Source organism: Penicillium citrinum (genome assembly GCF_028827155.1).
Source record: "Penicillium citrinum strain IBT 23319 chromosome Unknown utg000008l:1.0-2707905.0:1.0-2709502.0, whole genome shotgun sequence".
Classification (NCBI taxonomy): domain Eukaryota; kingdom Fungi; phylum Ascomycota; class Eurotiomycetes; order Eurotiales; family Aspergillaceae; genus Penicillium; species Penicillium citrinum.
In genome coordinates this window covers 2,251,429-2,264,604 of record NW_026622693.1, presented here as the reverse complement: position 1 = coordinate 2,264,604, position 13,176 = coordinate 2,251,429, and the positions used below count along the sequence as shown (strand labels likewise).

Here is a 13,176-nt window from a genome sequence, read left to right as displayed (position 1 = left end):
CCAAGCACGGCTCCTCAATGCAGCACATCTGCCATTGATGTCTAAACGTTATAACAAAAGGACGAGCAACGGCTCAAATATTTCCAATGCGTGAAATGTCTCCCGCCCCCTTCCTGATTTTTGTTCTACGTAGTATTACATTGTCCTTATGCAGTTTTTGTTCTTATGGAGTTGGATTTGGCGATGGTAAGATAATTGGGAGGCAGTATGACCTCGGACATTTTCTTCATCAATGAAGTTTGGTTTCATGTCAAGACACTTGATGGATGGCCTTACGACAGAATGTGGAGGTAATGGGATCCAGTACAGCATTCCAGCCACAGTCTAGAGGGACTATATGCCTTGCTGGCTCATCTTGTCAGTCAAGTTCTCGTGCTGATTGATAGAAATCCAGATATAGAGGCAGCGAGAAAGTGTAGATTTATAGTTACGGAGATAATACAATGGCTATATAATGTATCCAACTATGCCAAAACATCTCCGGATGGTTTAGAGTATTAGTGACTCTATTTGCTTGATGCTAAATATGAATACCAGTGAGCACCAGCCAGAACATACAGACCCATAACCCCTCAATAGTATAATACTAACCAAACGCCATCCATCCCTAAACCACCCCAAATAAACGAACTATATACACCATCATGCTGCACCAACATAAACGCAATAATATGATAAATAAATCACTTCTTCGAAGCCTCAACCTCCTCACTTTTCTTAAGAAGAAATTCGCCCAAAACACGGAGAGGATTTGACGGTCTGGAATTGAAATTGGATTAGAATTGAGGTGATTCGATTGCGTTTCCCCGGTCAGCCAATCTGGATTCTCTTACTGGTCTTTCGCAACGGTCTTCATTCCTTCTAGTAAATGCGGCACCACTTTATCATTCAGGTATACGCGCGCGGGAGCTCCACCAGGTCGTACTTGTGTGTTTGTCGCACTGGATAGATCGACTGGTACATTTGAGCCATCCATTTTCTTCTTGGGGTGGAGGCTGGTAATAGGTGAGGGTAAAGTTGATTGGGGTTCGCGGGGGTGATGGTTCGCTAGAGAGACAAGCTTGTATCTTGCATGCGATTGTTGAATTGTGCTGGTTGATCGAAGAAAATCCTCTTTTCGCAAAGAAAGCAAAGAAGAGTAAAGAAAAGGAAAGTGCGGAGAGGAACAACAGACGTCCATCGCTCTTTCTCCAAAACCAAATCGCCCCGTTCCTGCCGTGCAATCGTGTCAAACATTTCCGTTTCGGGTAATATAAGGCACGTGATTTCGTGTTTCCAGGCGCGTGTCGTTGCTGACGGAATTAAACAGTTACGATCAACCCCCCCCACCCCATGGCTCGACGAGAGGATGTCGCTGCTGGATTATTGGGAGACCCAACGCGGTATAAAGAGGAGGAAGACATCCGGAGAGGCATCAGACACGTTGTCACCCTCGCCATCGACAACAACGTTGAAAATCAAGCCAGAAACACCAGGCGAGGATAGTGCAAGTGAGAAACGGCCGCCGAGTCCGAGTCCGAGTCTGTGGACAGGCAGAGAAGAAAAGACTGAAGGATCTAAGATTGAGAACCATGGATTTGAAGACCATTTGAAGAGCAGTCAGACGGATTTGGAAACGTCTCTTCCTACGATTGAATCCGATGAATCTGCGATTCGAGCATACGAGGCGTCTCAGACGAATGATGAATCACCCCAATCGGCTTTACATATGAGGCTACGGAATGGAGTTTGGGAGAAAGGGAAGAGTTCCATCTATGTGGATGCGTTCAATTTAGCGCTGGAAACTGTGCTAGAAGAAGAATCGCATCTATTCGATGAGGCTGAGTTGCACGTATTCAACGAGTGGAAGGAGTTAGCTTATGAGTCTCAATACTTGTATGGTCTTTCCCTCTCGCTTGGTGGTCAATGATGTCTAATGTTGATTTACTTAGATATGTGCGACTTTTTTTACGCAAGACCTCTGCTTGGCACCGCATTAATCGGCTAGGCTACTACTCTGATATATCTGATTTATATTCTGTAGCCACAGATCTACAACGAGATCGCAGTTTGCCAAAACTTGAAAATGAAGATGAAGAAGAGAAATCCCCCTCAACGATACAATGGGGGTCCTCTTTTAGATTTGCAGATGGAACACAGGAAATTACAACACTGGAAGAGGCCTGTTCATTATTACTTCTTGATGAATTGAAGGGATTTGCTAAAGATGTCAAAGCACAAGGGAAAAATAAAAAAGAGCTTCTCGCCGCACTACGAGAAAGCAGTCAATCACAGTCTGGTCTGGTATTCAACGAAAATAAAATCAAGAACCTGACAAACCAAACCGAAAACCGAGACGAGCATTTTTTACACAAGATTCTCGATCATACGGGTGAATGTATTCGACTTTCACCGGGTCCACGATCACTCTTCGAACGCGTACATTTAGTCTTTTATAGATCAACCGAATGGACCGAGAAATCCCTAACAACAATAATCCTGGCCAAAATGTCCAAAAGAAAATTTCCCGAGTACATTGTCTGTCGAACGAATTCAATATTCACGTCTCGGGCAACATTACTCGAATTCGAAACTGCCATCCGCACTCAATTCTCGGTTGACAATATCCTTGAATTCAACGGTCCTCCAACAACCGAATCTCTGCAACATATCATCGATCTTGCAAACAATATTCATCCCCGATGGACTCACCTCGTGAAAGAAGAGCAACGGAAAGAAGATTCCATTTATGAGCGGGGCGAAGGGGCTTATTTGCGTCGATTCAGTCCTGCTTGGGTGTATACGCGAATTATACATAAAAGCCTACACCCACTAGGTCGATTCAAAGAACATAAACGCGAACACGAAGTTCTTTGTGAACTGCTTGATCAGAAATTATTCCACGCTTCGAGGCGAGGTGCTTGGTACCAGCGTAAAGCTTTACTGGAAGAGCATTATATGTGGGCATTGACGGATACAGACGGACGCACGGAGGAGAAACAGCGGAAGTTCTGGAAGAGGGTTGCGTTGAAGACTTGTGAGGAGGGACTTGAGGATCCGCTTTGTCATTTGATATTTCATTATGACTTACAGAAGCGTATTATGAAATTGGAGAGGGGGTTGAAGTTTGCTAAGAGGGAGCAGCATGATTTCGGACACGTTATGCTTTGCAAACCTGTTGAACGGACTATTGAGGGTATTCGGATTGAGCAGGATGGGAGTCCTGTTCATGGGAATGGCGAGGTGTCTAGACGGGGAAGACCTACGATCTGGATTGATGAGCGTGAGGGTGGTCAGTGTCGTGTTGAAAGTATGTGTTTGAGTTGGTATCGGGATCAAGGGTGGAAAGGATATCATTCTGAGGGAGGTATTGTGAGGACGCTATTCGCGTATCTCTTTTACGATATCCTATTTACCTATGTTCCGAATGTCTTCCAGACGGCTTTTCAAACTTGTCCTCTGGATTTACACACAGATGTATTTTATCCGTCTCGCGCGTCGGAGATTAATCATCGACTTGTGGAGATTACGAATGGTGGTGCTGAGAGAATCATTCGTGATGTGCATGATCGTGAATCGGCAACGCAACCTTGTGCCATTGGACTGGATTGGTCTTTTGAATTGGATGATTTGGTGGAGATTGTGCAGTGTTTCCGGGGAGATGCGCTTGCGACAATTTGCAAGGTTATGGCGCAGGAGTATCAGCAGCGTGGCGGAGGGATTCCTGATTTATTCCTGTGGAATCTGGAAATGAAGACGGTTAAATTTGCGGAGGTTAAATCGGAAAATGATCGATTAAGTGATACTCAGCGATTATGGATTCATATACTTCTTGGTGCTGGGGTTGAGGTGGAATTATGCAATGCGGTTGCAAGGGAAGTTAGAAGGGAATGATATTCCAAACGCAGGGAAATCGTGGAGCGGATGATATAAATAATTATATACCCATGCAAATACAAGCCCAATCTCTACGAAGCTCAAGTTAAAATCTACGCGGTGCTACAGATGCAAGTTGCGGACTAATCGATTAAGCGTGAACGGGTATAACTCATAATAGTTCTTTTTTAATGGGCGTATCTAGCACACATGAAAGGATACCCCGAGCAGTAGCCCGGAATACCAATCATGCCCCTATCTCCATGACCACAGACAACCACGCTTTCGCTTATGCGACCAGGGTGGAGGCAGTGGCGGACTCGTAGCGCCAGGTGGGGGGGCAGGACACCGACGGTCTTGTAGTAGCGGGACAGACGGTGGATACGGGACTCGATCAGAATGAGGCGGAACTTGGAGTCCTTGTCCTTGCGGTTGCGCTCAAGGTGCTTGCGGACAGCGACGGCCTGGGGAGAAGTTAGCATGAAATGATCCAGATAGTAGAGATAGGGAAGTAGCTGGTAGCTAAGGTTACGATACCTTCTTGATCAGGAAGTAGAGGTCCTCGGGAAGCTCGGGGGCGAGGCCTGTTAATTCCAAAAATCTCTCTGTCAGTCTAATTCTTGACCAAGCAGAGGCTTAGCTGCTGGTGCATTTCTGCTACCAGAGTATGTATATGTGTATATCGGGAGAAAAAGGACCTTGCGCTGGAATTTCAATCCGGATAAGAAAGAAAAAAAAAGTATGTTTTCGACTTTTCTTTCCTACGGTTGAAACCCCATTGCAATGTTCAATTTCTTCAGCCGATAGGAGCGATTGGGGGAATGGCGGATGGAGTCGTACCGTTGGACTTCAGGATACGGAGGATCTTGTTACCTATTTCACCACACAAAGTTAGAATTTTCACACACATTCAATTGACCATAATTTTGTCCACGTCTCCGGGGATTTCTGGTCGCAGCACAGGGAAATTCGTACCGGTCACGATCTTGACCTGGGCAACACCGTGGGAGTCACGGAGAACAACACCGATCTGGGAGGGAGTGGCACCCTTCTTGGCCAGCTTGCAGATGTGGTCGACAACCTGGTCGGGGGTGGTCTTGAGCCACGCAGGAGGAGTGCGGGAGTAGGGGAGGGTGGAGGAGGCAATGCCCTTGCCCTTGGAGTGAAGACGACCCATTTTGGCTGAAGTGTCGACGGCGTGAGGTTGTCGATGTGGTGGATGGAAGAAGAATTTCAAGGTGGAGTTGGCGACGAACTCGAAAGATCCAAATGTGTGTGGGTCACGTGGTAAGGTCACGTGAATAATATTCGCTTATTCTTTTTCCTGCGGGTCCGCGACTTCTTCTTCGCTTTTCCCCGTCAACAAACTCAACTTCTCAGTGAGCTTGCTCGAGTCTGCTCGGAATGATGTTTTCTGCTGCTGCGAGTTGCGATTGAGTTCTATGCTCGGCTGTGTTGTCGAGTGTTCCAATTGCCATGATGGAATCTCCGTCACTATATTACTAACCGGTATGTTTAATCGCGCATTTTTCACCTTACCTGCCCTCTCCACATGATGAAAACAACATTTTTTTACTTTTTCTGGTACCTCTTATGTCAGAAGCGTGTCTTCGGATGCGTCTTCGATGATCTAACTGGACTTCTGATCACCTACCAACTGCCACAATTTGATCTTCAACAGTTATTGGAAGGCCGTCTTACTGACTGCTATTAGAATATTTAGAACAACGTCCATACAATTTAATCTGATCTACGAATAATGAAAATTCTTCTCAAATTTTATATCTCTATCGTATTTCCTGGTGTAAAGTGGTATAATTACAAGGTTTCAGGGTAGTCGGACATCAAGTCGACTCAATGTGCCTAGCAGACCTCGTCTCTACCGTCGTAGCCTCTTCGATGTCCGTCTAGTTTCCGTTGTATGCCCAGCATGAATAATGCTTTCAGCTGGCGCCTTTCTCTTCTTGCTTGCAGTTCCCTTCACAATATCCTTCTCTTGCTCGTTTTTTACCTCAGCTTCGACCTTTGGTGCAGTGAGAGCAACAGCTGTCTTGACTTCTGTCTCGATTTTCACCTCGGACTCTTCCTCTTTGACTTTGACATCCACCTTCTTGGTCGTCGCAAGTCGGTCAGCGAAGGAACGTAAGTCTGCTGTGAAAAGAACACTATGGGCCCATCCAGCTTCTTGTCCCCAGAGTTTGCGGAAATGATTGGCCACTGCATCGTATGTTGCTTTATTCAAGGTCTTCTGGGAACTCTTTCCAAATCGATAATCTCGTTGTGCGATTTGCCAGACTATAAACTGTCAGATCCATGGCATACCGGAGGAGAGATGGCGATTAACTTACCATGTGTGTCGACTGGCACAGATTCACCCCAACCTAAACCCATCAGACAAACGCAGTCAGATACCTTAGGCCCAACGCCCTGTAACTCTAGTAACTTCTCATGGGCATTTCGATATCCATCTCGTCCTTCTGGTTTCATTTCATCGCCAGCCTTGGCCTCGATGCCAAATGCTGGAGACTCGGGGTTACAGAGATCATTCAACCACCCCTTTTCTCGTTCCTGTGAGACCATAACTGCCGTTTGATAGATATACTTGGCACGGTATCCAAAACCCAAACTGCGAAGTTTGCTCTCGACATCTTTACCTGCGAGCGCATCCGGGGCAGGGAAGTCATGATACACACGCTCTCCAATCGTCGCAACAAATGGACCATAGTGAATGCACAGTTTTTCCACCATCTGTGAGATCCGCGAGATATTGTTATTGCTGCTGCAAATGAAAGATACGAGCGCCTCCCAGGGATCCTGCCGAAGGATGCGCACGCCAGAGAAGGCTGCTGCTTTCTTTTTGAAGTTGGGATCTTGCGCAGACCATTGATTATAGAGCTCGCTCAAGTTGGAAGAAAGGTTCAAATAATGCTTCAAAATTGAAACAAGCTGATCATCCCCGGGCTTTTCAGTATGCAATTTGCCGTCATTATTTTCTGTGTCTGATGTTGCCCTAGAAGGCAGCACGGAGGAGGGAGGGGTTGGCAAAGCATCGGACGAATAGGTTCGGTAGTAGAGATGATTCGAGTCTTGCTTGAGAGAGAAAAGACGTCCATATAACACACATCGCCATTCCTCACTTTCGGGAATCTTTTGCCATCTATTAAACGGGATCAGTTTTGGTTCATAGCCTGCGTAGTCGGAGCGAGTTAGGTGGGCGCAAACCTAAAAGATTGACCACAGCGCAGAGTTGTGTTGATGCATAGCTCGCTGAGACTCATTGGTAGCTTGTACCATTCTGAAAAGACACCTGTCATATTTGTCTAGTCTTTCAATGGCTCCATTGACTCTTAAGTTTGACGGAAGACGATGCAATCCAACAGGAGAGACTCGGCGATAGCGATAAGCCGCCGGCAAAATTATTCTTGGCGTTAAAGGCGGTGAGAGGTATACATGTACATAGTAGTTAGTACTGCGCTTGTCTTTGCTAATAACTTCAATGTTGTCGCAATTGAATTAGAAACTATGAAGCTCCTGTTGAGTCTGTAAAATATTCCAAATCAAATGCTCCCACGCTCTGTCCACGCTAGTTCATTTGTAGTTATAGTCACTTCGATAATTAATGGAGACTTCTGCAGTAGCAGATCAACGTGACTGCCAGGGCGGTCAGTCACCCCAAGCTTGCTAAAACTGCACATCTCCCTTTCAGTAAAGCCAGGAGCGCTCTGTTCATCCACCAAGCTCACAATGAACGGCGACACTTATTCATCCAGAGGTATGTTCTATCGATGGCGAATGGGAGAAACTGTCTAACCTTATCTCTTGTTTCATGATTGCAGACTCTGGCCGTTCGCGCGATTATTATGTACGTATCAACCTTTTGCACAGGTCAATTGGCTGCGACTAACCCCAAAAAAAAACAGCGCGATGAGCGACGTGACCGAGACAGAGGTGACCGTGGTGATCGCGGCGAGAGACCTGAGAGGGGAGAGCGCCGGCGCTCTCGCTCACCTCACCACGGCTCGCGTGGTTCGCGACGTGAGCAGGAAGCGAATTCATATTCCTCCAGCCGCGACTACCGTGCCCGCGAGCGCGAAGATCGTTACTCCGGTAGAAGGGATGACCGTGACTGGGACCGTGGAGATCGTGACCGCGGCGATCGCCGACGACGCGATTTTGATGATAGACCCCGACGAGATTTGTTCGAGGATCGATCCCGACGTGGCGGTGATCGGGACCGAGGTGGCCGGGACCGTGGCGATCGTGGAGGTGACAGAAGAGAACAAGCCAGACGGAGCCCTTCACCTCCAAGAAAGAAGGAACCCACTCCTGATCTGACTGATGTCCCGTCGGTCTTGGATCGCAAGCGTCGCCTCACTCAATGGGACATTAAGCCTCCAGGCTATGAAAATGTTACGGCCGAGCAGGCAAAATTGTCTGGCATGTTCCCGCTTCCCGGAGCGCCTCGACAACAGCCTATGGATCCCTCCCGTCTTCAAGCTTTCATGAACCAGCCTGAGGAGTCTACAGAGACCACCGCCCTCAAGCCTTCCAACTCTCGCCAATCCAAGCGTCTCTTCGCCTATAATATTCCCCCGACTGCCACAGGAGATGCCGTCATGTCGTTCTTCAATCTACAGTTGAATGGTCTGAATGTCATTCACAGCGTTGATCCTTGCATATCGGCCCAAATTGCTGACGACAAGACATTTGCTCTGCTGGAATTCAAGGCACCTAATGACGCAACTGTTGCATTGGCCTTTGATGGAATCACCATGGCTGACAGTGGTGATAAGGGACTTGAAGTTCGTCGACCAAAGGACTATATTGTTCCCAATGGAAGTGCAGACCAGGAGTACCAAGAGGGTGTACTCCTGAATGAGGTGCCGGACTCACCAAATAAGATTTGTGTTGCCAACATCCCACCTTTCATCCCGGAAGAAGCTGTTACCATGTTACTGAAGTCATTTGGTGAGCTGAAATCGTTTATCTTGGTCAAGGATGCCTCAACAGAAGAGTCACGGGTAAGTTGAGTTGAAAGAAATCATCCTCAATTTTCATTGTACAATCACTAATGTATTACAGGGCATTGCTTTCTGCGAGTACGTCGAACCTTCATCCACTCCAATTGCCGTGGAGGGCCTGAACGGTATGGAATTGGGTGATCGTCACCTGAAGGTGTCGTACGCTAGTATCGGAACCACCCAAGCAGTCGGCCTCGACATGGGCGTGAATGCCATGTCAATGTTTGCCAAGACCACTTCGCAGGACATGGAGACTGGTCGTGTATTGCAGCTGCTGAACATGGTCACTGTGGACGAGCTCCTGGATAACGATGACTATGAGGAGATTCTCGAGGACGTAACCGACGAATGCTCTAAATTCGGCAAAGTCCTGAGTCTGAAGATTCCTCGACCAAGCGGTGGGAATCGTCAATCTCCCGGCGTAGGAAAAATCTACGTCAAGTTTGATACCGAGCAATCCGCTACAAATGCTCTTAAGGCTCTTGCAGGTCGGAAATTCTCGGACCGCACTGTTGTCGTCTCCTACTTCGGGGAAGAGAATTTCGATGTGGATGCTTGGTAAAGAATGTGATCTTTGAAATGGGTTCTAGTTATTATGTTTTTTCTTTCTTTTTTCCCCTTTGCTTCGAGCTGCAGGAGTCCGTATGTATCATAGCAGATAGGCCCATGTCCACTTGATCACGATGGTTTGGTTTGGCAACACTTTCAAAAATGTAATATTTTGGTCTATTGATTACGATACTTGTCTAGAGGCTATTTAGAATGGGATTCGTGATCTATTGCGGATTTTTGTATGTGCACTCGCTAGTTTAGTCCACACACTCCAATGCGCTAGTGCCGGGTAAGATACATAATCACACCGGGCATCTTATCCTACCAAATTTTCTCCTAAAATAATTGAGCATCTTGAACATGTTCAATTTTTTTTTTCCAAAAGTTGAGGCTGCAAGGCTTAGTTACTACTACTAGGTAGCAATCTACTAGTCTTAGTCCATATTGAATGGCTTAGAAGGGTATTGATTCGACTTCCTACGAGGAAAGTAGTCTAAATGCTTTTAAAAATACAGAATACTCATATTAGGCTGAGAGCCATCTCTTCTTCATCAACGATATTTAGTGCTGGGCCAGGATCCGCGCAGCAGCGGCCTCAGCAATAACCATGATAGTGGTTTGGATATTTCCGGTGGGAAGGTCAGGATGGATACTACCGTCAACGATGAACTATATAACAAATAAGATTAGCAATGGTGATGGAATAGAAGAAACTTGATTATAACATACCAGGTTGTCAGTTCCGTAAACCTTAGTGTTAAGGTCGACGACGGAAGATCCTCCCTTACGACCATCATCAGTGCCCAACTTGGCGGTGGTGGTGTAGTGATTGCCAGAGGCGATGTTAGACAGAATGGCCGTAATATTGGGCTTGGTGATGAGCTGCAGGCCCGAGCCAGGGGTGCTGATATCGTTTATTAACTCCTCGACGAAAGATGCGGTAGCCTTGTAATCCTCATCAGAAGAAAGGTAAGGAGTTTTCTCGATGACGGTCTTCTGGTTGGAGTCGAGACCTAGAACACCACTGGAGACAGCACCGTGAGTGAGATAAGTCTTGATTTCGAGGACTGAGTCTTCAGCTGGGGCGCAAGAACCCTGGTAATAGCGAGTTTGACCGTTCAATTCGTTAGAAGAGAAGAAAATAGCCCGGTGCTTTCCTTGGGTGATGATGCCGCTCTTCTTCTTGTATAGGGCGATATCCTTGCGGTCAGTACCGTTGATGATGGCGTCGTAGTCGGGGATACCGAAGGACCCGTTTGTTTGGACGTTGAGGGTGAAGATGGGGTGATCACGGAATCCAAGACCAACGGGTAGATCGAGCCAGTCCTTCTTGGGAGGAACTTTGATCCCACTCTTCTTGGCAGTCTCGATCTGCTTCTTAGGACCAATGCCGGAGTTGAAGAGGAGACGAGGGGTAGAGAGAGCACCGGAGGATAGAACGACACGACCGTCATGAGCGAGAGTGATGATCTCAGTCTCGCCGGAGGCAGTTTCGATTTCAACGCCTGTGATCTTGCTGCCGGAACGAACGACACGGAGTACCTTGACGCCGAGCTCCAAGGAGAAGTTATCACGCTTCTCGGCCAGAGGCAGGTAAGTGCGGACAGGACCAGCACGCTTTTGATCAACAATGTTCCAGGATGGGTGGCTGTAGACCTTGTGCTTCTCGTTGGGCTGGGAAATCATATCGACAGAGTTCCAGCCAATTCTGTTGAAAAACTTCGAGAGAACAGAATACAATCCTTGGTCGTACCGTTTGCCATCAGCAGAGGGCAGAGTAGTACCGGGGTTGCGCTTATAAAGCCTTTCAGCAGCAGGCTTGAGATCCTTCCACTTCCATCCCTCGGGCCAATTGTTGTTATCATCGAAGTCATGCTCAGGAGGATGAACGAAGACCATGTAGTTCACGGTAACACCACCACCAAGTACACATGCGGCCATTCCCTCAGTATCAGTGCACATATACTTCTCCCATTCAGGGAGGCTACCGACATCAGCAGAGAGACCGGGCAGATCAATTGGTGTCAGCGACTTGTTCCATGTGAGAGTATCATTAGCACCGGTCTCGACAGTTGGTCCAACACCACGCTCAAGAAGGAGAACCTTCTTGCCAGCCTCGGCGAATCGCTCAGCGGAGATGATACCGGCTGGACCACCACCGACGACGATATAGTCGTAATAGTGATTCTTGAAGGTGGCAGCAGATACCAGACTTCCCATGGCGGCCACTAGGGCTGCTTGGCAGCCGACTTGAAGTAACCGCATTTTGTGTGAAAAAGCAGCGGTTCAAGATGATTTTCAGAATGAAGTATGAAGAGGAAAAAAAGAAGTGGAAATCTTCTGTCGATCCGGGGGTCTTCATGACCTTTTCTAACTCGGCAATTGTCCGTAAAATATCCTCATCTCTAATCTATCCTAAATACAATACCGAGTACCCAGTAGCCTGTCACTCGGGGGTTCAGAGACCCGACTACCAAAGATCTCCATATTGTGTCATATTTTGCTCTTGGCTTGTGCCAACCTTCCTTGTCCGGTATAGGAAGATTTGAGACTTTCTAATGGCAAGATTAGCGATCTTCTCATAAGCAACTGAAACAATGGAATAAGTGGATCATTTAGAACAATTTGAGAAGATAATTTGCTTCAGCCACTCTAGGCACTGAAGATAGACAGGAACTTATACCCGATGAAGAATGGTGCCAATTTGATAAGATGGTGCCGTTGGCTACCGTCAGAGGCGCATGCTTCTCCACTGTGCGGCAACTCTTCTACGGCCAGAAAAGCCTGACGTCTCCACTAAATTCCCGAAGAGTCCGGCTCAGAGTCTCTCAGGATTGTCCAGAATCATATTTCGGTTCTTATTTGCTTAGCCGCGCCGTGTTGGAGACTTCTTAGATCGGTCATTAGACCGCTCGTGGAAATTAGCAAGGGGGGGCTTGGCTTGAAACAGAAATGATCGATGAAACTACCTAGTTTGCCTAGCTAGGCATAGGAGTTGCGTTATCTGATTGAGATCTTCTGAGGAAAACCTTGTGTGTAGAAGGTAAAAGCTCTTTTCCGGGTTTCCGGGGCATTCAATCGCTTTATGCGTGTTCTTGAATCAGCAAGGATGCTGTGTCTACTATGACAATGTACTGTAGGCCGGTATAGTTACACAATCTAGATAGGGGGGGGGGAAAGGTGTTTGCGGATTAACGTGGATCGAAAAAAGAATTTGTGACTCCTTTTTGATTGTAATGCAGGTACCCGATGTGTTCTCGGCAAAACTATTAGGAGTAGGTTGTACAGTCAGGAGTAAGTGGATTCAGAATCATTCAGCATCGGATATAACTAATACGGAATACTTCCTCGTTGCTTACCAACGGCCACTGCAGACACCGAGTTGATATCACATCATTTAAGATGGATCCTGGGTGATTTAGGCATCATCTGAACCCAAAGACAAGTCTTCGGGAAAAATTCTAATGATCAATTGTACCAACCTTGTTATTGGAATACATAATACAGCGTCTCCCTTGGCTGGGGGTATGGTTGGTCGTCTATCTGCCTCATCGAAGTCTTCTAGAAACAGTCACAACCGGTCGGGAAATTCTTCGGAGAGGCGAAACAAGGATGTCAGAACCTAAGATCCACCTCCACTATATCCAATTCATCTAAGGCCGGTTATTCAGAGTCAATTGTTGAGGGTTCAGAGATTTTTATATATTGTCGACGGATGTTAATCTGCCGCGTTTGCTGTTTCGCCAAA

The 13,176-nt window shown here is 46.9% G+C and overlaps 6 protein-coding genes across 6 annotated transcripts; 2 read left to right on the top strand and 4 right to left on the bottom strand.

Annotated features, from left to right (window-relative positions):
- Nucleotides 1–683: 683 nt before the first annotated feature.
- N7469_009287 (DPY30/SDC1 family protein) lies at nucleotides 684–976 on the bottom strand (the record flags this gene model as incomplete). Its single annotated transcript, XM_056648205.1, has 2 exons — nucleotides 684–759; nucleotides 834–976. The coding sequence occupies 2 exons, from the start codon at nucleotides 974–976 to the stop codon at nucleotides 684–686; spliced, it is 219 nt and encodes a 72-aa protein (XP_056497970.1).
- Nucleotides 977–1,348: 372 nt separating this feature from the next.
- Nucleotides 1,349–3,873, top strand: N7469_009286 (fanconi-associated nuclease 1; the record flags this gene model as incomplete). Its single annotated transcript, XM_056648204.1, has 2 exons — nucleotides 1,349–1,875; nucleotides 1,932–3,873. 2 exons carry the CDS (start codon nucleotides 1,349–1,351, stop codon nucleotides 3,871–3,873), a joined length of 2,469 nt encoding a protein of 822 aa, XP_056497969.1.
- A 170-nt stretch (nucleotides 3,874–4,043) lies between these two features.
- On the bottom strand, nucleotides 4,044–5,056 carry N7469_009285 (40S ribosomal uS15 domain-containing protein; the record flags this gene model as incomplete). The annotated part of the gene is made up of 4 exons (XM_056648203.1): nucleotides 4,831–5,056; nucleotides 4,696–4,728; nucleotides 4,393–4,439; nucleotides 4,044–4,319 (listed from the first exon to the last, which is right to left on the bottom strand). Exons 1-4 carry the CDS (start codon nucleotides 5,030–5,032, stop codon nucleotides 4,044–4,046), a joined length of 558 nt encoding a protein of 185 aa, XP_056497968.1. The 5' UTR covers nucleotides 5,033–5,056.
- Nucleotides 5,057–5,734: 678 nt separating this feature from the next.
- Nucleotides 5,735–7,169, bottom strand: N7469_009284 (8-oxoguanine glycosylase OGG1; the record flags this gene model as incomplete). Its single annotated transcript, XM_056648202.1, has 3 exons — nucleotides 5,735–6,150; nucleotides 6,204–7,012; nucleotides 7,078–7,169. The coding sequence occupies 3 exons, from the start codon at nucleotides 7,167–7,169 to the stop codon at nucleotides 5,735–5,737; spliced, it is 1,317 nt and encodes a 438-aa protein (XP_056497967.1).
- Nucleotides 7,170–7,599: 430 nt separating this feature from the next.
- On the top strand, nucleotides 7,600–9,438 carry N7469_009283 (splicing factor u2af large subunit; the record flags this gene model as incomplete). Its single annotated transcript, XM_056648201.1, has 4 exons — nucleotides 7,600–7,627; nucleotides 7,692–7,717; nucleotides 7,776–8,876; nucleotides 8,938–9,438. 4 exons carry the CDS (start codon nucleotides 7,600–7,602, stop codon nucleotides 9,436–9,438), a joined length of 1,656 nt encoding a protein of 551 aa, XP_056497966.1.
- Nucleotides 9,439–9,989: 551 nt separating this feature from the next.
- On the bottom strand, nucleotides 9,990–11,693 carry N7469_009282 (putative cellobiose dehydrogenase; the record flags this gene model as incomplete). The annotated part of the gene is made up of 2 exons (XM_056648200.1): nucleotides 9,990–10,097; nucleotides 10,158–11,693. 2 exons carry the CDS (start codon nucleotides 11,691–11,693, stop codon nucleotides 9,990–9,992), a joined length of 1,644 nt encoding a protein of 547 aa, XP_056497965.1.
- Nucleotides 11,694–13,176: the final 1,483 nt, after the last annotated feature.